This window comes from Scomber scombrus, chromosome 5 (genome assembly GCF_963691925.1).
Source record: "Scomber scombrus chromosome 5, fScoSco1.1, whole genome shotgun sequence".
In the NCBI taxonomy this organism is placed as follows: Eukaryota; Metazoa; Chordata; class Actinopteri; order Scombriformes; family Scombridae; genus Scomber; species Scomber scombrus.
The window spans coordinates 3,098,077-3,122,013 of NC_084974.1; the positions used below are offsets into that span (position 1 = coordinate 3,098,077).

A 23,937-nucleotide genomic window follows, 5' to 3' on the forward strand; every position below is an offset into this window, starting at 1 on the left:
TGAGTGTGTTGTGGGGCTTGGGATCAATATCAGCCTGGATAGCATTACAGCTTGTGTCAGGGTGATAACTGGACAGACTTTTTTTTTTTTTTTTTTAAGCCCCCCTGTGTCCTCCTCCTGTTATTAGACACCATACATCCACAGTAGACAGTAGACATCCAGCACAGGTAGCTAGATCCTTAATAACCTGGAAATAATTAAGAATACTTCTCCATAATCCATCCAGAGCCATTACTTATCTGCAGACCAGCTCTGCATACCACTAGAGTACACATACATTATCCCTTGATGTTGCATATTTCCTGTTGAATCAGCAGGATGGAGCAGGACATTAGACTGTAAGTGTAGCCAATCGCTCTCATAGCAACAGCTCACAGTCTTTGTAAAGCGGTCGACAATAAGTATGGAGTGAAGTTTAATGTTTGTTTTCTTCTGTCACCTTCAGATCCAGTGACTAGGTCTGTCATGATCACTACTTTTGTTGGACGATATATTGTCACAGAAATAATCGCGATAAACGATATTATTGTCATCTTAAGACCATTTTGCCACAATTGCAGTCAACATGGTAATATTGGTTCAAATACCATACTAACCTATTTGGGAGGTGCCAGGAACCCTAGTTTCACCTTTATCACTTATACAGTACTTGAAGCCTACAAGTCCGTTTCTCATTATTGAAACGGTGAGTCTCTTCACCAGAACAGGCTTTCAGTTGTAGTGGTGAGTGATAAAGCTGTTACTGAGGATGAGTGACCATGAAGGCACCATGAGTGCTAGCTAAACTTTTACTCACTGTTTATATTTAGACCATAATAATAATTTAAAATTACAAACTGCAACATTTTTTAAGTTCAAAACGACATATCAGTTATGGGAACTAAAAAGTTGTGTAGGTACTATGACAGACAAACCTTTATCTTTAATCTGGAGAGATAAAAGAAGAACTGCTTAACTGGCAGCCATGTGTGTCACAGTCAATATTGTCCCTTCTAGTTCCTCATGGACTATAAAATGCACTGATGTTTTTTCCTTTTTTAATCTTTTTTAATTACTAATATTTCTATTTCAAAGAGTCCAAATTTAGTGATGGACACATTGCGTGCGGTAATGAGAATTTTACCCTTAAAGTCTGTGTAAAGTAAAAATAAATGTGTGTTCTGAGTTTGACATACCACAGAAAAGTGTGTTGTTAACCACCCTGCAAAATTTGAATGATTAAAAAAATCGCCAAATATATGAAATTAGGCTTCACAGTTGTGTAAAAACCAGCCTTTTTATCAGCTGCCAAACGCTGTGGGAGTGCCTGCCGAGTTCGCTGAAACCCCGCCCCCTACCAAGTGTCACCTGTCAATCAAAGTCACCACCTCTACCAGAAACATGGACACTAGGCCTGAGAGCTTTCTGCTGCTAACTCGGTGGCTAACTCAGCGGCTCGCTCGGTGGCTAGCTCGGCGGCTAGCTCGGCGGCTAACTCAGCGGCTAGCTCGGCGGCTAACTCAGCTAACTGGCTACCTGTAGACTGTAGTAGTAGTAGTGTGCGCTGAATGTATTTATACCTCTACAGCAGCAGGGGCGGGTTTAAGCTCCGGTGTGTAACCGTGCTATTGGTTACCGGTTATGTAATCGCTGGGTTACGTAACCCGGCGGAGATTTTCAGACCCGCCTATTCAATCCAGACACAGAAATCTTGAAACACAGTTTGTGAAGCCTAGCTCCACAATTCAAATCTAAATGGTTGAAATGCTTTTTACACTTTTTTTAGAAATAACTTTATGACCTATTTAATGTGTTTAGAAGAAAATGTCTGAATTCACTTTACACAGTCTTTAAATGTGAAAAAACCCACAAAATATATATTTATGATTTTCAATTTAAAACATGTGCAAGGTAGAATATGAGGCGATTTATATGATTTTATTCTTCTTATTTTGATAGCATTTACTCTGTTCATCAAAGTAAATTTTAGAAATGTTTGGAACCATTTTTATGTCGGGTTGAGAGTGATGCTCTTTTTTATGAGTCAGTTTGTATTTGTCTCGAAAAAAACTAACAACAAATTTACGACCAGCACAGCAGCAAAACTCAGGAGAGACTCAGCAGCCAGACGTTTCTCTGCTCTCAGCATCTGTGAACAACGATGGCGGTAGGGATGGGGACGGATAGCAGATTCCTTTATCTCCAATGCCAATTAATCTCCTATCAAACATTTTATCTTTTCCTCACTGTTTTTTAAAAATGTATTATCAGTTAAGAGCAGTGGAAAATATGTAGGTGGCAGCTTCTTATTATAAGCCAACTGTCTCTGGTTAAAATGACAGATATCAGATTTGGCTTGTGGTTTATATGTTTTGTAGGTAATGTTCTCTCTGCAGCTGGTGTCTGCATTCAACCAGAGACTGTTTGTGACACATCGCTCTGTAACACCACTATACGACCATCAGTGGAGACATCAATTCAACCCTTACTTACTGCTCGGGTAGAGTTTGACCCGTTTTGACAGCTGTAAAAACACCCTATCAGGACCTTTAGTGTTTTTAAGCGTTTCCTTCATATATTAACGCTGCTCGTCTCATTTTCAGGCTGTGAGTATTAATTGTGGTACCATTTTTAAAAAACTGTAACGTCTTTTCCTTCACAGCCAACCGAAACCAATTAGACACTTTTGAGTTGCAGTTATTTCAGCCTTTAGTTACTTGCAGGGGTTGTAAGATAAAGCTCAGAAGCTTTAATAATACATTCTATAGGAATCTGATTTGATAAGTGGTTCAACTTGATTTGAATTTGCTAAAATGCTATTGAACCCTCACCCTATATCCAAAATGATGATGGATGCTTAGAGGCATCTCTACAACATACAGTGTAGTTGATCAATCACTGTCACCTGCTCAGCTGAATCTGACAGATTCTGACAAGTCTTATCTCGTAATGATCAATGTACTAACTAGATGACTCATAAAAACTTTGCTGTGTCATATAGTTTCTGTGCTGTAAGTTGGTGTTATATTTCAGTGTGTATTTCAGTAGCAGAGGACACATTGATAACTCATATCTATGCTCCTCATGCACAGATAGAGCACAGTGTTAGTCATCCTGTCCGCCCCCGATCTGCTGCCAGACTCCTTCTAAACACAGTGCTTACAAGTCGTCATTAAACACTACAGCATGTGTCTTCTCCCTCTGCTTTCTCTCAGCATCCCCTCCCTTTTTCTCCTGTCCTTTTGTCACCATGGCAGCCGTTACTCTGGTGACAGCTGGTCCAGATGTAAGGTTACTGCCGGTCTCTTCAAACAGAAGCGCGGCCGCCACACACATTCTGACAGTTCAAAGAAAGGCTGAGCCTAATCATCCAGTCGACAAACAGACGTGCTCTTTTTCAGCCTGCTGTAATCTCAGCAAGCACTTTCAATGCAAGATATGTTAGATTTGAATTAACAGCATTCTTCTTTTGATTATTCGGGTAGGCGATTGTATGCAGATGATGGTGCGGTGCTCATCAGTGGCCGTGCAGGGAGGATGCTGAATGCTTTCATGTGTTGGATAAAAATAGAATGAGTTTCAAACAGGAGACAGCTCAGATTTTGGCTGTGATACCATTAGAGGTGTTTCAAATGATCCTAAACAGCTGGGATTTACATTTTTCTTTATAGACCTCAAAGGGCAACACAGCCTTCGAAGGATGAAGTGTTAGTCAATTTCTGTGTTCAGTTAAACGTGTTTTGGTCATATAGTTTCCATAATGGAAAATATACGCATGAATAAATAAACTTAAATAACATGATGAAGAATATCTCATCACCTGAAAAGCATGCTGATTTACGTCAGCTGTTTTCATCACCCACACTTGCCACATACATAATTTCTCTGTTTAGACACATCACATTATATTACAGACTGTATAGATCTCAGTGACACATCGTCCCATTCAGAGGGAAGAATGTTGCTGCGTGTGGGAGGGATTGTGTGGCTCCTGTGTGCACCGGCAAGTCATTAAGTGGCCTCTTCATACAGTGCGAGAGCATAGTAATTAGCCGAAGACTAATTAGCAGTGTCTTAATATACAAAGATACATTTTTATGGGTAGGTTTTTAAGTTGAGTTAAGGCATCTAGAAGTGGATTCTGCCTGAAATCACCACACAACCTCACAACATGAGGTAATATAGTGAAGAGGAAATATGTTTGCTAACAGGAACAGCGTCCACAAACAGGAACTCTGCTGATTTTACATATCAAATCATGTTTCCATGTGTTGGGGAGTACTACTGTATAGGGCTCCAGTTGGGACTGATCTTAGCATAAAACAGGCATGTCCAAACTATTCCATTAAGGGCTGTGATCCTACAGGTTTTTGTTCCAACCAATCAAGAGCACACGATCCAACCGATCAGCTGTCTGAAGACTGAGATCAGCTGATTAAATGAGTCGAGCCTGGTGTGCTCCTGCTTGGTTATAATGAAAACCTGCAGCCACATGAACCTTTATGGAATAGTTTGGACACCTCTGGCATAAAACAGCCAAATCTTTGACTGAACTGATGGCAGCCCAGTTTTATTGTGGGTAATGTAGGCACCAGGTTTAGACAAGGTAGAGGAACGTGTGGAATAAAAAAAAAAAGAAGATATCTCTGCTTCTGCTACATCAAACCATTTTTAAAATCCTTACAAGCTAATGCTCATGGATAGAACTTCGAGGCCAGTCTGTGCGTTTGAGAGCCTCAGCCTCTCCTAATTGGACTGGATTGTGTTACAATTAGGTCTAATAGCCACTTTATGTAGGTGCCATTGAGACATCCCCTCCAGCTTCATGTCATAGCGCAAACCTCAGATTTACCCCCCCCCCCCCCCCCCCCCAACAAGAGGGTCCTCCAAAAAAGACTGCTTCCACACAGGACTCAAGAGCTAACTGAATGGAAATGATGACAATGATGCTATGACCTTCACAATCACCACATCTCAACCTAACTGAGCACATATGGGAGATTTTGGAGTGACGGATTAGACACCGTCTCCACAACCATCATCCAAACACTTCATAACAGAAAAAGAGATGTGTGATTTAATGCTTATAGAAAAGCAGAAGGATCCAGCATGTTTTTAGTTATCTTGACCTTTTTTCAGTGTGAGGGCAGCATGTGTAGATTCTGAACAAGGAAATATAATAGATAAAAATAGCTTATTGAAATAGCTACATAATTTAGTTACAGTCTGTTAGCTGTGACCGTAAATGTCCTCAAAGCGGAGGGCGTGGGAGTGGAAACAATACATGGTTTCATTTACTGCCTGAGGGGTTTACCCAGAATCTCTGCTGGATACCATGATCAATTTTAAGAAACATTAATAATGCATAATGCAAGTTAAATATTAGAGTATGATGGAGGAACACTGTTGCTACCTCCCTGAGACAGAAGCCTGATCCAGATACAACAGTTTGCAGTTAGTTTGTGACTGTGACATATGAAAGATGTCGTTCTGCCGTCTCACCAGGAGAATAAACATGCTGTAAGGCTTTAGACAACTACATGAGAGGTGATCTATTTGTGTATAACATTTCATTTCTCATATAAATGTCTTACACTGCATGAGTGTGGAACCTAAGAGGCATGCGGAGGTATCCATGTTTTACTGGACTAGAACGTTAAGTTAAATGGGCACTATTGCAATTTAGCTTTGTCTGCATTTGTCAATCAGCAGAAAATTAGGCTGCAACTACTTTGATAATCAATTAATCATCATTAAATAAGTTATTTTTTAAGCATACATAACCCAACCTAACTCACAACTGAAGTGGCAATGCAGAGAAGTCCACACTTTTAGTCTCTACTATGGACCAAGCTCCAAAAAGCACTGGATTACTACATTTCCCATAATGCAACCAGTAGCATATTTTCAATAGACCCATACTGCCTCATAAATGTCCACATCTTTCACATGCAATAATTCCAGTTTGTAATGCTGGCCTTGTTATAAATGTATAAATAATAACATCATCTCAGTGATGTCATCAGGGGTATTTTGTCACACCTGAGAAGATTTTACAAATGTTTTCACAGACTGAGCAGTACTTTCCATGATGAGCAAACTGACCTTAACCTGCAAGATTGGTGGAATTTCCCCTTAATCTCTGCTTCTTTTTTAACTGTCTATTTTGCATACTCTCACCTTTTTGTTACTGTATATTCCAGTTTTTAAATGAAAAAACAGAAATGACACGTTGGCATGAATTAAATGATGACAGTGTTGTGCAGGTGACACATTTTTGAATGAATCATCAAGAAACTGCAGCTTTAATATGAGTCATTTATCTCTGAAGATAGAAAAATGAATGCAAATCTTGCTGAATTTATCCTTTAAAAAATGTCAGGTATTTTCATTTATAACCAAATCACTGAGGGAGTCAGAAAAGGGAAATATTGCTGTTTTAATAAGTCAATATTGATTATAATAACAAGGATGCAGCATTGGGGGGAGTTTGGAGGAGGCAGATTTAGTTAGCAAAGTATGACACAGGTATTTTCATTCATTACCAAATCACTGAGGGAGTTAGAACATGTGTATTGCTGATACTTTGCTTCCTATATATTACCATATTAGCATGTATAAATGAGGAAGAGTAGTAGCTGTTTTAATAAGTCAATACAGATTATAATAACAAGGATTCAGCATTGGGGGAAGTTTGGAGGAGGCAGATTTAGTTAGCAAAGTATGACACATTTTTTTTTTTTTTTCAAACCACAAGTGAAGCTCCCCTGCTTCTGCTGAATGTGACCTACTGACATCAACACACTCTTGATTAACTGAGTCATCCCTCCACGCTTCATTGTACATACAGTACAAAAGAAACAGCTGCAAGTGCAACAGCGTCCTCTAGCACTGACTGCTAACTCAATAAAAAGAGTTGGATTTTTTAAAATGTTGATTTAAATATCTTTGTACTGATAATGAATAATATTAATAAATTTAATCTATATTTTTACCTTAAAGAACTGAATTATTACCACCTTCTCCCTAAATGTGTCATCAAGGAATAATTAAATAACTTGGGGTTTTTTTGGGCGGGGGGACTTTTTTGCCTTTATTGGAAAGTTGGTGTCAGAGAGGCCAGCAGGAAATAAGGAGAGAGAGAGAAATGTGTATGACATGCAACAAAGGTCCCTTGCTGGATTCCAACCAGAGCCGTTGCTGGTATATGGCATACGCTGTAACCACTCAGATACGGGGGTGCTTCTAATTAAATCGCTTTTGACAAACATTTGACAGAGGGACACTGTTCAAAAGTCTGGCATCATCATCATTTTCTTTAAAGGATACTGACTTTATCTTACACACTCCTTCACAAACAGAACCGCCTCCAGATGAGTCAGAGTACACATGTTGTCAGGTCTTATCAGCACCTTGCTAACTGTGCTAGAACATTCAAATATCCCCTTTTTATTTGTTCCCTCTTTTGCTTTTCAGCTGAAAAATGACAGTATGTTTCATTTGCTGTTATTTTTGGTATCCCACTCTCTTTCGGGCTCTTTTTCTAGCTCTCTCTCTCCTCTTAAAAGAAAATTTCCATCCTCAGTGTCTCAACTAGGTTGCAAATGAGAAACGCCTTGTGTGTGTGTGTGTGTGTGTGTGTGTGTGTGTGTGTGTGTGTGTGTGTGTGTGTGTGTGTGTGTGTGTGTGTGTGTGTGTGTGTGTGTGTGTGTGTGTGTGTGTGTGTGTGTGTGTGTGTGTGTGTGTGTGTGTGTGTGTGTGTGTGTGTGGCCAGGGAGGACAAATAAACGCATAAAAGGCCAAACCAAAACATCATTTTCGAACACATAATCTTGTAATGTGCTGCTCTGTGTTATAACTCATGTGCTGGTGTGTGCCCACTGCTCCACTGTCATGGTGTAAATTATGTTTGGGAAATGGGACAAAGTCAGCACATTACTTCATAATGCACTTTGGGTGATTTAAACTTCTGCGTAAAGGTTGTTTTGTGTGTGTTTTATTGCATTGTAGTCGATATGATAGCTGTTAATGATATTGAATACAAGCAGTTTTATTGTCAGGGAGATACAATTACATTGATGTAGTAACAGCAGTCATCACTGAAGTAACATTTCCCTGTTTTTAATTCTACAGTAAATAAATGGAATAGTGCTAACTTGTTGATCATGTATTTACACTGTGCTATGTGTGCTCTGTGTGTTTATAGGTGATCTACACATCATTCGGAGGCTCATCCAAAGGGCTGCACTTTAACAATCTGATCGTGGGTCTGGTGCTTCTGACCCGAGGACGCGATGAGGAGAAGGCCAAGTGTAAGTAGTGTCTGAGGAGTTAAAAGAAAATTCACACTAAGACTGTTAACTGCTTTTGTACAATAAACTCCACCCAGTAAGAATCTTGGAGTCTGCACAAAAACATATGCAGCCCTGAAACTGCAAAAATCATACAAGAACTGGTTTGTATACAGAAACAGATGAAAGCATTTGGTTTATACTGATACAGCTGTGGCACAGATTGGAAACCACAGACATCCTATTCAAAAATCCCAACTGATCTTTATACAAGTACAGCTCTGTTTGTCCTTATGTCAATTGAAATGCTTGAAGTTTACACGTAGCGACTGTTGTCAAGGTAATTTCATGCTCCTTTTCTAATTGCTCACTGGGGCTGGGCTCTATGACCAACATTTCAAATCCCAATAACCTATCCAGATGTAGCATTTTAATATAATGAATACATAGTTAGTAGCCTCACTGTGTGCAGCGCAGCAGCAGAGAGACAGGTTCACTCATTTTAACTTAGTTCAGCCATGCATGCTGAATGTGCATTACATCATGTTTGATCAGTTGCGTTTCATTTTTTCAAAGTGAGGGACATGCTCGATAACGTCAGCACACACATCGTTAAAATAACAATTAAGATACCATCGTAGACGATATCACACACACCCTACTGGTCACTCATTCTCAACCTTTTTAGCTTTCATGACCCTTAGGTTTTTTAACCACTGTGTTAATTCTTGTTAAATCATTATGTTTTACTCTGTGATTGAACTTGCCTTGTGTGTCCAACCCACTGTAGGTTTAGAGCTTTGGTTATTGCTGGTTTTCTTGAGGGTCTTTTTAGGAACATACTAATTGTCCAGTGCTGGTGTTTCATTCAACAACAGCTCTCACTCTTCAATGTTCTGTCTATTAGAGGTCACTGATACATAAAAAGCTTCCAAATGTGAGCTTTAGGCTGCTCAGCTGTTATATAACACTTCCTTATCTGTATATTCAAGTTCAAATGATTCAAGTTGCTTTTTTTGGGGATTTGAAAGTCAGTAAGTCAGAAGGCAATTTTTATAAAGTGTCAACACTTCACTAGAGTTTAAAATAACATGACAGTAGATAGATAGTGACCAAATGTTCCATCCTTAGTTGTTATTTCAGGGCTTAACGACCATGATGATATATTTAAGTGTTTTTCTTTCTTGTGCTCTTTTAGCTTTCTCGTTTCTCTCTTACTCTCACTTTGTCTTTTCCACTTTCTTCCTCTCAGTTGTAGTTGATGTGTTGTAGGCAGTCTAATCTATCTGGACTGTATTGACATTGTCGCTCGTCCTCACTGCTAGCGGCCTGCCTTCCTGTGATAAAGCTGTACTCACTTCTGACACTGTGTGTGTGTGTGTGTGTGTGTGTGTGTGTGTGTGTGTGTGTGTGTGTGTGTGTGTGTGTGTGTGTGTGTGTGTGTGTGTGTGTGTGTGTGTGTGTGTGTGTGTGTGTGTGTGTGTGTGTGTGTGTGTGTGTGTGTGTGTGTGTGTGTGTGTCCCCTCACAGACCTCTTCAGCCTGTTTGCCAGCGATCTGGGCGGATATGCAGCCAGGGAAGATATAGAAGCGGTCCTGCAGGTCCTGGATGGAGAAGTCCCGGCCTCCCTCAGGAAGTGCTTCAGTGAGGTCAGAAAACACCACAACCTGTCTGTCAACACATCTGAACATTTACCAGCACACCAGTCAGATGGCTCTATTTACTCATTTCTTCACTGGGTAATAACAATATCAGCCACATCATCAGGGTTTGTTTCCACATCATTAGCGAGGTTTGTCACATGCTCATAAAACAGCTATTGTTACTAGTCGCCCACACGGAGCCAACTCCACAGAGATGATACAAAGTTTGGCAATAAAGCCAGTTATTGTGCTGGTGATTATAATACAAAAGCTCTATTCAGCTTTTCCAGTCTCAGCCCACTGCAAACAAGAGCGGAAAACACACAAATAAAAATCCACCCCGGCGTTCTCCCACACTATTAGATAACACGAATTAACGGTGGTCGGTTAATTCTCGTATTTGGTAGAGCTGTTAAAGTTAATGTGATAATAACCTGTTAACACCAATTATCGCTAATGCATGCTCTATTTCTGGATATAATCTTAAATATACATATAAATACATAAATGGCAAATGGCCTGTACTTATATAGCGCCTTTCTAGTCTTTTCGACCACTCAAAGCGCTTTACAATACATTTCATTCACCCCATTCACACACATTCATACACTGATGGCAGGAGCTACCACGCAGGGTGCCAACCTGCACATCAGAAGCTAATCATTCATACACATTCATACACCGTTGGCACAGCAACGGGAGCAATTTGGGGTTAAGTGTCTTGCCCAAGGACACATCGACATGTGGACTGGAGGAGCCGGGAATCGAACCGCCAATCTTCCAATTGGTGGACGACCGCTCTACCTCCTGAGCCACAGCCGCCCAGTACATAAACATTAAACACTTGTGACAAAGATATGTAATGAAGGCTGTGATATTTTACAGTTATACAATGACATCAGTGCACTGGAACAGTAAACTTAGCTGGAAATGTAATAATTAAAAATAATAAAACAGAACAAAAAAAAAAGCACATGTTGAATATACATATTGGACAACATATACGCTGATACCGATATATCAGCTGACCGATCTATCGCTATAGCTAAATTAGGACCACAGCTTGCAGGCCAGTTAGCATCGTGGAAGATGAGGGTCTGCAGGAAATAATTCTGATCGCATCCAACAACTGCATTTGAAGTGAGAGCCACCACACAACCCATTTATTTTGTATTCTCCTGTTTTTAATCCCATTGCACTATGGCATTTTTTTGTGGGCCTTTGTTTTTCCCATGGATCCAGGAAATGATGTACAATCAGTGCTGAAGTAATGAAACATTTAGCGGGCCAATGTGTGCTTTTGTTTCCTGTTGTAATTACCAGTATTAGCTGTTTTCCAGATATTACCCCAGTATTAGATTATTAATACCAAGCTGTAATGGATTGTTCCTCTCTTGAAAGAAGGCAGTAATATACAACCAATGTTTTAGACTGCTGAAACATAATTCCCTTATAAATGTGTGATGCCATGTGATGTGTTTGGGCAGTTGCCTATGAAAAAAAAAAGACTACTAATAAGCGGGGGAAACAGCTAAACTGGTTTTTCATGATCCTTTGGAGTCATGGAGTGTTTAACATCACCCACCATGAGCTTTATTAATCATAATTTATCATCTTTAGCCTCAGCAGTGAATCAAAGAGATACACACAGTACCTTGTGAGTGCTGTTTGCTCACATGTTGCTAGAGGCAGTAGATGTAGTCTGTCAGCTGTTAATCACTGGCTGTCTCTGGATCAGGGATTTAAACACACAGCAGTGTCCAACACAGCAGAAAGATTCACAATCACCAGAGAAGGTTAACATTTAATGATTTTCTATTCAAGCCCTCTGCGTGTTAATCCATTCTCAGTTTAGTGTCAGTGGTGTATTTTTGTGATTATTGATCCGCTGTGAGTCACAGCTTTGACATTTTCAAATGAGGAATTAGGGCTGAACGATACAGCGGAAAATATGATCACAATTTTTTCCATATTGATCCTGATAACAGTTTAGCATTTAACTTCTCAAACAGGCTTTATCTGCTGTAACAAGCAATACAGATTAGCTCGCCCTGTAACTTTACATTAAAATGATGTAAATAAAACTAAAAACTGTGATTACTTATTGTCATTATTATATATGTAGTATATATTATCATTTATCATTAGCTGAAATGACATGTGATAACTGTTCCGTAGTCGCAGTGTCATGTGTCCACTAGAGAAACGTGTCAGTGAGTGAGAGCAGTTTTTTTTCAGCTAATCTTACTTTAGACGTGACAGGCACTCCAGGTAGCTGTAACCCTGCTAATGATAGCATTAGCGTAGCCTTGTGTGCGGCAGTAGGAGGTAAACATGTACTTTTACACGCTAACCAAAACCTGCAGACTTTTTTCTGCGGTGTAAAAGGCTGTTCGATCTATCCATAGAGTAACAAAATGTCCAAAGTCATCATCCAACATCCACATTTTATTGCAATCCCATATTGAGATGATTAGATCACCCAGCCCTCTGTGGAATGGCATTTGATTGACAGTCTTTCTATCAGCTGTATCCAGCTTTCACCTTGAGATGTAGCACAGTGTAGTGAACACTTCGTCCTAACTTAAATTCTTAAGTTTCTGCCCCAACACTTGTCATTTTGACGAACAGTCGACTTTGAAATGCATATAACCAGAGGTGGAAGTAAATAAGACTGCTACAGAGAATACATCAGTATTCTCTGTATACATCAGTATTCTCTGTAGGCTCTAAAAGGCTGTATACTTAGATTTGTTATACTGGGTTATTTCAATTATATAGTTCCTCCTTATAGGTGTCCAAAATGATCCCATCTATGACAACAGCCAATGCTAAAAACAGCAAACCCTCACATTTACAAGAAGCTGGAACCAGATTTTTTTTTTTGTCATTTTTGCTTGTTAAACAAAAATCCATTTCCTGTCAATCAACTAATCCATTCATTGATGAGATTTCTCAGCAGTAGTCCTATAATCCATTTTTTTAAAAGCCTGTTCTAGCCAAATGAAAACGTAAACAAGGACACACAGAGTTACAAACAGGTTCAGACTCATGATGACGGATATACGTGAACTTTTATGCTGACCAACAAACTAACTGCTGTCTTTGTCGGCGTGTTTTGCGGCAGGTTGACAAGGTGAACTATGAGCGCTTCAGGAACTGGCTCCTGCAGAACAAGGAGGCTTTCACTTTGTCCAGATGGCTCCTGTCCGGAGGAGTGTGTGTCACGCTCACGGATGACAGCGACACACCCACCTTCTACCAGACCCTGGCTGGCGTGACACACTGTAAGTTCCTTTAACAGGATAAATAAATGTATTTTTAAATGTTTTGCACAGCACGTCCAAAGCGAGTGGTGAGTATGACATGACTGCTGTTGTACTGATAGAATTAATGCTGTAGAAATGATACAGTATACTGAAATTATTAAGGCAACATGTAAGCTTGGAGGAGAAAATGACTTAATGACTTTGAGTAATATGACCTATAAAATATAGGTCCTATATAATATATAATATTATGTGTAAAAAAAAAAAAAAGGAGGAGGGGTTACTTTGTGGTTTTTTTTAACCTTTTCTAATAACATTTATTAGGGAGGTCATTCACAATCCAGGTTTACAAGACATTTCAGTACGTAAATCATTCATCACTTACGTAAATACATAATAATGTAGAAATAACTCAAATATTTGCATTAAGCCTGATCTAAATAAAGTGTCCTTCTATTGCTTTCCCTTTCATTTTACTTTAAATAGCTAACTATGAATATTTAAAATAATGTCACACACACACTCATTAATCCATGAGAATCCACTCCTTATGTCATCATCCAACACAGTCTCTGCAGTCCATTGGAGATGGCAATTTCTATTAAAGCAGGTCAGGTCTCTGTGAGATGATAACTCATTTTGACCACATTCCCTAAATTGTTCCCTTTGCATTTATATAGAAAATGTTAGTCTTTCCATTGTGCAGATTTCATAAATCATTTGTAACCAGTCTTCTAATGATGGAGCATCTAGTCAGGGCTTATTTCCCTCCCTATAACATTTTGGTCCTTAATCAGGCACCAGCATTTAAGAAGTCATACATTTGGCTTTCAGGGATTCGTACACACCCTGTAGTTCATGTGTGTTCTTTACACTGCCACTTTTCTGTGATGTGAAGACGATGGCTCCCCCGCTGCATCTCCATCCCTCCCTCCCTCCCTTCCTCCACACAGTCTGCATCTCTTGTAGAGTGCAGATGTCTCAGGAAATGCCACAAATGGCTAACAACAACAGTCGTTAAAGCTCGGATGTTAGTCATTGCATTTTTTTTATACCCCCCCACCCCCATCAGTGGTAGTGAGCGTCCTGGGAAATGACTGACAGGCTTAACTTATCACCCTGATTCATTCACTCTCCTCCTTTCACTCAATTTTTTCTCTTCCTCTTACTGTTGCTGCATTCTATATCCGCTTCCTATCCATCCTGCTCAGCCCTGCATCATGCACACTGCACTATTTAATGCACCAGTAAATGCTTGATACCTGTGATACTATTTATTACAGGTACTAACCGTTTCAGCTGCCAAGGTTGACTTTAAGCAGCTGATATAACTTAGTAGGTTGTGTCATTCTTGCCTAATCCTAACAATAAAGACATGAGATGACCCAGTGTTTAGATTACACACAAAAAACTTTGCTTGTATCTGTTAACATTCTTGGGTAGTGGAAATACTGGATTTGGTGTCGGTGTACAGAACAGTCTGATTCAAAACAACAGAAATAGCTGTTAACCATATAATTCTTCTAGTGGGGAAACGATTAGAGATAATGAGAAAATGCTACATTACTGCTGTTTTTCATAATGATACTTTTTGACTAAAAATAAGCACTTTTTAATAATTTCCAGTGGCATCATATTGTCTTAAAAAGATCATTAATTTTACTAACAACATCATACATTTAGTTTTATCCATTATTTCTATAAAGCAAGGGTATCAAAGTCATTTTAGCTCAAGGGCCACATACAGCCCAATTTGATTAAAACCATAAACAGCCTGAGATGTATTAAGGAAAATTATTGCAATTTCAACAATATTATGTCTCAGTTTTTTTACCATTATTTTGCACAGAAGCTGCTGATTGACAACATTTTGCACAATATTCAATATATAAATGGTTTAAATATGACCACAATATGAATTCATTGTTCATTCACAGAATTATATTCTGGTCATGGTGGAGAAAGACAGGTCTTATGTTTGACACCCCTGCTATAAATAGTCAGATGATCAGACATCTGGCTTGCAAATGAATCCCCAGGTTAGCCACATTTTATCTGAAGGATAAAACATATTGTAAGAATCATTACATGTAAAATTGAAAACTATACAGTGATAGTTGTTTAAAGTTACAGGGCAAAGTAAATTTAACCAGGATTTATTTAGCCTATTAAGAACAGAGGCTTTGACAGAACGTGTCTTGTCTAAAGAACCTGGTTGCTCACTTTAATCTGCTTTCTCCAAGCTTATCCTCTTAACTTTGTGTATCTCTGCACAAAGTGTGTGTTTTTGTGTGTTGGAGAGAGAGAGAGTGACATGACTCTTTCCAGAACAAGAACGTAAAGCTTAACACAGCTGCTAACTTGCTAGCCTTGTGCCACTGTCACAATATAATGTGAGAAGGAACCTTTGGGAGTAACAGGCTTCGGGACGGGGTGATGTAGTTTCTGTGAACGGTTATTGTGTGGGGTTTACTATGGTACATGCCGGCTGTGGCAGCACCTCTCTAAGGATGCTCTCTGGATAATGGTATGGTATCTCTGCTGCCACTCCGACAGAGTCGCACCTCTAGGTAGGTATCAGGCCGGACAAGGTACCCTTCTATGAGACTGATGCAGTTTTTTTTAACAAGAAGGAACCTTGTGACTATTGTTTGAGGTCTTGTTTGCTTTCCGTCGAATCTTTTTAATCTGCTTTTATAGTAGAAGCCTCAAACTCTTCTTGGTATTGGTGGAATGTGATTTGAAGAATAATGTAAAGTACTGAAAGCAAGCATCATTTCCTCAACAGAATTTTAGCTTATATCTTATTCAGGCAAATATGTGTATGACTGTTGTTGTTTGGACAACGTTTAACATTTCGGAACATACCATTTCTTATTGGCACTGGTACTGTGTCAATGGTACTCAACCCTACTCGAGGCGTATTGTGATCTGCAAGAAAGCCATATCATCAGTGCTTACTGTCTATAGAACCCCACAGACTCTGATGTTTTGTTTGTTTTCTGTATCTCAACTCCTGAGGCTCATTTATCACTAACCCATGTTGACAAAGATAACATCCTTGAGCGAGTGGACAGCCGAACTCCAAGCTAATTTTTCTACCGTCATTAGAAAGATGTAAAAATCCACCAAAAGAAGACAGCGATGTAAAACCTCCAGCAACCACACCGATGTTTATAAAAGCCTGGAGCTAGCCTGCGATGGATTGGAGGTGTGCTAGGAGACGATCCATAGTCAGGGTAATGAGTTTTATAGATTAGCAGTCAGGCGGCAGCACAGCTGTCATGAGGAATCTTCGGCATGATGAACACATGTATTTATTTTCCTTCTTGTCCAGCAGGACTGATCATTCAAAAAAAGATGCAGCTATTGTTCCCTCCCAGCTATATACATCTGCTTCTTGGCTTGAGGAGCAGTGTCTGTGGCTAAGAAAGGGTTCTGGTCTAGATTTTGTCAAATTCCCAGTGTCCGAAGATTTGAGACAGAAAGATACTCTTGAGTCTCTTGTGCTCTCTCCCTGCCTTCGTCCATAATCGTCAATAATTCATCAGTCTTGTGTTATTTCCTCCATGCTATCTCCATATAGTCCCCTTCAGGTTCTAAATCATTGATTGTGTACTCAGCGCTACCTTTTAGTCTCTGCAGAGTTGAACAGCAGCAGTAAAAAAAAAAGGCAATCGAGTGCTTCCCAATCTTCCAAGGTTAACAGTCCTGATTTTCACCTCTGGACTGCAGCGAATGAGGAGTACCCACTCAATCAATTCACCTCTGTGCTTCTTCACCAGCAGCCTGGCCACAACAAGCATCATCCACTCTGTGACTGGAAACTGTGACCCGTAGCTGCTAAAAACAGGGCTTTCAGGAAAGGTTGCTGTAACAGCCAGAGTGGGAAGCTGCTTTATATTTCTACCAGGAATCGACTGTCATTTGATTTGTCTGTCTGTGTGTTTTGACACCTGTCATATGCATTGGCTCCATCAGAGGCTAGCTGGCTAGCTGCTGAATCCTATTACCCTAAGCTTGTGGATTAGCATGTTGAAAGGGGGAGGCTGGTTCACTGACCCCGGCAGCTTTCATGTGCTATATTGGTCTGATTCGTATCACTTTGTTATAAGTTGAGTCGAATAGTATTCCAACCAGTGGCCATTGCATAACCCTTTTACAAGTATTTATCAGCAGCACTATAAACAGATGACCCAATGCTGAGTTCATCATTTAACTTGTGGTGTTTGCAATAGGTCTACAAATTGTGAATTTCCTTACTGATTCATTTAATCAATCAAGTGTTAGAAAAAAGCAAAAATTACCAATTATAATTTTCTATAGGTCAAATTAAATTCAAATTGCTTTTTTTGTTCAGTCAACAATCTAAAATCCAAGTATATTTAATTGACAAAGATGTAAAACAGAGAAAAGCAACAATAGTAAGATTTAAGAGGCTGGAATCAGCTGATGTCTGGCATTTTAGCTTGATAGATAAATGATCGTTTAACAATTCAAATTGTTGTTAATTAACTTAGAAGTTTGTTGAGTAATTGATCAACTAATTCAGGGTTCCTTTCACTTTTATTTTTTAATTTAATCACAGCAGCAGTAATGATGTTTGATGTTTTCACTGCACTGCTCTCCATGTCTAAACCTTTTGTCTGGCACATTTCTATAAAAACATGTGAACCCAGGTTTCTCTTCTACATGATGTGTTAATTTAATATTTTGATGACACAGTATACAGTAGTCACAGTACCTGCCTCTGCTTCCTCTACTGCCGACAGTGCAGTAAAAAGTATTCATGTCATACTGCCTCACTGTTACATGACTCCGCTCCACCTGAAAGCCTGGAGAATAAACAACAGCTTAAATACAGCAGAGTTCACAGCAGGGAGGAAATGAAGTTTTTCTTCCACCAGCCAAAGTAGCGGGTGGATTTTCAATTTTATCAGCCACTCTTTTTTTTCTTTCTTTTTTTTAACAAACCACCACTTTTATGTGTAACTATGTAACTAACTGTTGTGTAATGTTTGTTGTTGTTGTATAACATGCACACACACACACACGCACACGCACACACACATTTTAGCTGTTTGTATGATACAGATCACCTCATTTTGGCATTTGGAGGCTTTATGGTCTTTGATAGCTACCAATTTAACATTTTTGATGCCCACAATAAAGCTGTTGTTTGTACAGATCAATACACCGATCAATCAAAAATAGCCAATTTTCAGCTGATTGGTCGTGACCAACTCCGATCAGTCACATATATCCATTTAATTTACTTTTTTGTTTAGTTTTTTTGCCGGTCAAACTTACACACACATAGCCTGGTGATGTTTCATGTAGTGCACACAGCAGCACATACAGTGATATCACAGCCACACACACACACACACACACACTATAACTAAATGATATGAACTGCTGAAGAGACTCACCACCAGCTGTTAACTTTATAGCATGTTGGCCACTGTGGCTGGTGGGTTGAGCATTTGGCCGGAGGCTGCTGCTAATTTCCAGCCCTGGTTTACAGATGTTTATTTAACCACAACTCTGACCGCAGCCTAGATGTTTCATTAAGCTTACGAATGGACAGTGAAAAAAAGTGAACTAGTGCAACGTCTGAAAACTGCTTGTGTTGTCCAACCATCATATGACAGCAGATCGTCACATTTTAGAACACAGAACCAGAGATTATTTGGTATTTTTGCTTAAAAAAAAAAGGACTGAAATGTTTAATTATATATATAAATAGTTTATATTCTGACTTAATGAATTGATTAATGATGGATTTGACTAAATGATTAATCAACTAAACATTTCGAATCTAAAAACACCACTACTGTAGGTATACATGGAGACAATTTAATAGAAACATGACTCCTGTCATTTTGTATGCTACAGTATGTAGTGTTGGAGATGATGAGAAGACAGATAGTGCAGTGAGACTAAACGAGCTGGTATATGAGACTGAAGTGATTGACTGTGGTGGCGGAGAGGAGAAAGCTGACCACCACCTTCCAACCCCTCCACAACACTCTGATCAGGCAGAGGAGGCAGGGTAATTACCCACAAGAGGGCCTTTTTTCCACCAGCTAGTATAGGGAGGAGGAGAGGCGGTTTATCCTTTCTAAATATCCACAAGGCTATTTGTTGTTCTGGCATCACTTAGTCTTAGTGTTAGCTAAGAAACAAATGGCCCATTTCTGTTTTCATGCTCCGGTGCTGTGAGACTCATTTTGAATCAGGCAGCAGTGTGGTTGCTTCTTGGACCACTCACACCAGTCTGTGTCAGGGAATCCAGAGTGACTGACAGGCTTCACCACCTCTGAGCTGTCAGTAATGTACAGTGACACCCTGGAAGTCTCATCCTGTGAAACAAGCAGAAACAAAGTATTCCATTTAAAGCCAGGTGTGTTCACTCTCCTGGCCGATTAGACCTCTGCTCAGGTTGAAGGTAGGCAGATTTATGCACACAGTCATTACAGGGCGATACACTTGATTGCTGCTTTAATAACTAAGAAATAATCACATCTGCCTTATCCACTTAGTCTCTTAATGAAGAAAAAAATGTAGAATAAAGTGATTAAAGGGGCAGAGATGCTGACCTCTGATCTGTAGTTTAGAAAGAACTTCAATGGTACGAAGAGCAGAGAATGTCAGTAGACGTTCAATCACAATTTAAACTAATTTAAATGAAGTTCTCTGCTGGGGGGAGTAGTACTTTCCAAAAGTAGGGGAACTTCGGAGGCAGGATTTACAGGGATAACTGTCACTCATTGGTCAATCACACATAGCATGACCGCTTCAACTTTTACCACCTCAAGTACTCTCATATCAATTTACCAGTTTAGAACAAGGGGAGGATATTTCTTTTCGTTTGTTAACATTTAAAGTAAAAGAGCAAGAGAAAAAAGAGATAGATAGCATGAGAGAGAGAGATGGGGGAGATAATGCACATGTGGTAGAGAGAGAGAGAGAAGGAGTGAATGAGAGACATGTTATTTAGGGATTGGTTCATGGCGGGATAGATAGATAGATAGATAGATAGATAGATAGATAGATAGATAGATAGATAGATAGATAGATAGACTCTGCATTTCTCCTTTTCATTCATTCATCACATCCAACTTATGTAGCTGTAAATACAAAGAACAATGGGATAAATCTGTGTTTTTCCTTATGTGTCAATGCTGTGTTTGAATTAGAACTGTCATTTTTTTAATTCCTCATCGGTCTTATATGCATGATCTACCTGGTTCCTCTGATGGGGTGGAAACACAGACCAGACGGCACCACGGGGATTTAATTCAAGTTTAGTTCCTGACATTAGTTCCTCTGTTTTCAAAGTACCTGGAACTTTAGATAGAATTGGGACTTATGACAAAGAAGAAAACAACTTGATTTAAATCAGCTTTATTAATAAATCCAACATGGAGAAGTGTGAACAGTGCTGCAGTTGATTGTATTTCTGACTGTTTTTCCTCTGCTTCCTGTCCTGCAGTGGAGGAGTCTGACATTATAGACTTGGAGAAGCGCTACTGGCTGCTGAAAGCTCAGTCCAGAACCGGCCGCTTTGACTTGGAAACCTTCACACCGCTGGTCTCTCCTCCCATCCACTCCTCACTGAATGAAGGTTAGAAGATATTTATCAGATGAATTGCATACAAATAAGTTCAGTGTGGTCCCTTGTATGTCTGTGGGCTTTTTAATTCACATCTTTAACCAGTGAATACAACCTTTTTCAGTGGATTTCTCTTCGTCTAAATCTTATCTGTCTCACTCATCTTGTTTTTCCAGGCTTGTTTCATGCCTTCGACGAGAATCGGGACAATCACATTGACTTTAAAGAGATCTCTTGTGGGCTCTCTGCGTGCTGCAGGGGGCCTGTCGCTGAAAGGCAGAAATGTAAGTCACGCCGTTGTCGGAAACTATTACCGAGAAATGAATTCCAGAGGCTTCGCATACTCACAACGAGCCTTTTTTCATCTTAAGAAGTGGAGTCTTTTGTTCTGTGTAGTTATCTGGTGTTTAAATGCAAGTCTTAAAGTGGAAAGTGTTCCGTAGAGTCATTAGTGCACAGTCATTATTGTCATCAGGGTTTTCATTGCAGTTGGAAATTACATTTGCACAGAAACATGGCGACATATTGTACTTTCAGCTAATTGAATAAACAGCATGTTGTTTCACAGGAAAGTAAATAGTTGTAAATGTGCTGTAGAGTCTGTTCTAGGCTTAAAATGAACTTTACATTTCATATTAGCGTTGTGCTCTGTATTAGTATTTTCACTGCTTTGTGTCTTCCACTGCTAGTTTGTTTCAAAGTGTTCGATGTGGACCGCGACGGGATCCTGTCTCGAGATGAACTCCATGAAATGGTGGTGGCCTTGCTGGAGGTGTGGAAGGATAATCGCACAGACATACTCCCTGTAAGTTAAAACACACACACACACACACACACACACACACACACACACACACACACACACACACACACACACACACACACAGAACATGGTTGTTAGGCCCTGCTTTACAGAGTTGTCAAGGCTATACTAAACATCAAACATATATATAAAGTAATGGTCCTATTAAATAGTTGATCAGAGTTGATCCTATGCTAGTAGAGGCAGTCTTTATTAGAGGTTAACTGGCCTGCCTACTCATCTCATTTTTTTAATACACACCATAACAGCAACAATAACAGTAGGAATACCTCTCAGGGAAGGCGTAGGGTATCCTTGGAGAGCCAGATTGATGATCTTAGGTGCGGCATCATCAGTCTAACTAGGGCATGGCTCACACTACTGAATGAAGCAGACCAACCAGCAGAATCCTTCCCTGTTGTCTGTGTGGATGCAGCATAGGAGTCCAGCAGATGTAATGGTGATGGAGTGTGTTTCATGGCAGAAATTCCCAGAAGCCATCCATAGCACAAGAGTAGGTATAGGTGTTGGATTTGCAGATGGATAGAGTATGTGTATTCCATATTGGGACTAAAAGGGAGATGATTGCTGGTGGGTCTGAACACGGTGACTAAAGATGACTATGGGAATTGTTTCCGAGAATAGGAGAAAAAGTTAAGTAGAGTACTTTGGAGAGGAGTAGAATGGTACTACTGAAAGATAAGTACAGCTTTGCTTTGTTTTCTCACAATTCTGTAAAGTTTTGGGTTCCCCTCATAAAGCCAGAGACACTTGGGACATTTTTTAGGATTTTTCAAACCTATAGTTGCTTGCCCTAGCCTAGTCACACCAATATCTTCATTATACTGGAATATAAACAAAGGATGGTACAGACAGCTGTGGTAATGAGAGAGGTCAGGTGTTAGACTGGCCTGTCAGAGGCACATCGCAGGACACGCTGTTCCAGCTCAACTATGACAACATCAGTGAGTTTAAAGAAGTAGAGACAAGCTTCTGCAATGACTGTGTGGTCATTTTTTAATCATTAATCACAGGTTGATGGATCAATCTGTGCTGCTTTATAACCAGGCCCACACGGAATCTGGGCGCACAGATTTTATGCAGATTTTGCACCAACAGAGATGCTGCTTGTAAAACTCAAAATGTTAAGACCCTGTGAAATGAAAATGACTGGATCCCACTTTTAATCCTGTGTCTCTGTGTTATTTATCTCTAATGTAGCCAAACATGCCTAACCCTAAGCCTAAAAAATAGTTTCAAATGTTTGCTCATTATGTATTCAGAGGCATTTACAAAAGTTCAACCAATCAAATGTGACTTTGAGCGAGTAGCCGTCCACACTGGACATATAAAACCACACTTCACTATTTGTCGGTCATAGTAGCTAACAGGAATATGTAGAGAGATAGGAAGAGTGTGTGTGTTTATGTGTTGCTTTCACTTCCATAGCAATGTGTCTGAGCTCTAATTCATTTAAAACAGTCTGTGTTATCTATCACATTACAAAAAAAATACTCTGCAGAATTCCACAGATTTTCATTCTGTATCACCGCAGAAAAAAAAAAAAAAATCCACCGATTCCATTTGGGTCTGTATAAACCGTAGCAAACAAACACATGTTGACATTAATCCTAGAACTGTGATTCATCTCACATTTCTAAATCCATGCTTGTTTTTCTTCCAGAATTGTGTTGTGTTCCTCTTTATATCAGCAGAGGACGAGGTGCTTGTTGTCAGCTGTGTCATGCTGATATGTGTTTGTTTGTTTTTTTTGCCTTGCAGGAGCTGCACAGTAGTGTGTCTGACATAGTAGAGGGCATCCTGAAGATGCATGACACGACCAAGGTGAGACTCAACTCACAGTGACAGAATCATCTTTGATGTACGCTTCCTATCAGGAAGTTAATCCCTCTCTTAATCCCCTATGCTGTGATATAAATTTGATATATTTTAACCTTCATTCAAGAAAGTCGGCACCACTTCACACTCAGTTTCTGCTTCTGTCTGTCCCACATATTATAAAAACCAGTACACCCACAGCAACCTTCCAGTCACATGCCTTCTTGTCTTACCTCAGAGCTATTTTCACCCAACAATATCAGATGAAGAGAATTTTCTTCCAGTCTTTCTCAAGGTCTCAAAGCAGTGTATATTCTGAGAAAAGCAAATCTGAGCGTGCTGACCTTCTTTTGTCTTTCGACTGCTCACCAGCTGGGTCACCTGACCCTGGAGGACTACCAGATCTGGAGTGTGAAGAGCGCTTTGGCCAACGAGTTCCTCAACCTGCTTTTCCAGGTCAGTACACACAGTTAATGCAGTTGTTTATGGGTTTGAT

General features: G+C 39.7%; 1 protein-coding gene across 4 annotated transcripts in view; it reads left to right on the plus strand.

Annotated features, from left to right (window-relative positions):
* The window catches only part of usp32 (ubiquitin specific peptidase 32), a 68,007-nt gene that overhangs the window by 19,678 nt on the left and 24,392 nt on the right, over positions 1–23,937 (plus strand). For all 4 annotated transcript variants that reach the window (XM_062419157.1, XM_062419160.1, XM_062419158.1 and 1 more), the window contains exons 3-10: positions 8,186–8,291; positions 9,801–9,919; positions 13,041–13,200; positions 20,681–20,812; positions 20,977–21,084; positions 21,490–21,605; positions 23,385–23,447; positions 23,814–23,897. In XM_062419157.1, the coding sequence (XP_062275141.1) occupies positions 8,186–8,291; positions 9,801–9,919; positions 13,041–13,200; positions 20,681–20,812; positions 20,977–21,084; positions 21,490–21,605; positions 23,385–23,447; positions 23,814–23,897 (888 nt within the window). The remainder of the gene's footprint in view (positions 1–8,185; positions 8,292–9,800; positions 9,920–13,040; positions 13,201–20,680; positions 20,813–20,976; positions 21,085–21,489; positions 21,606–23,384; positions 23,448–23,813; positions 23,898–23,937) is intronic.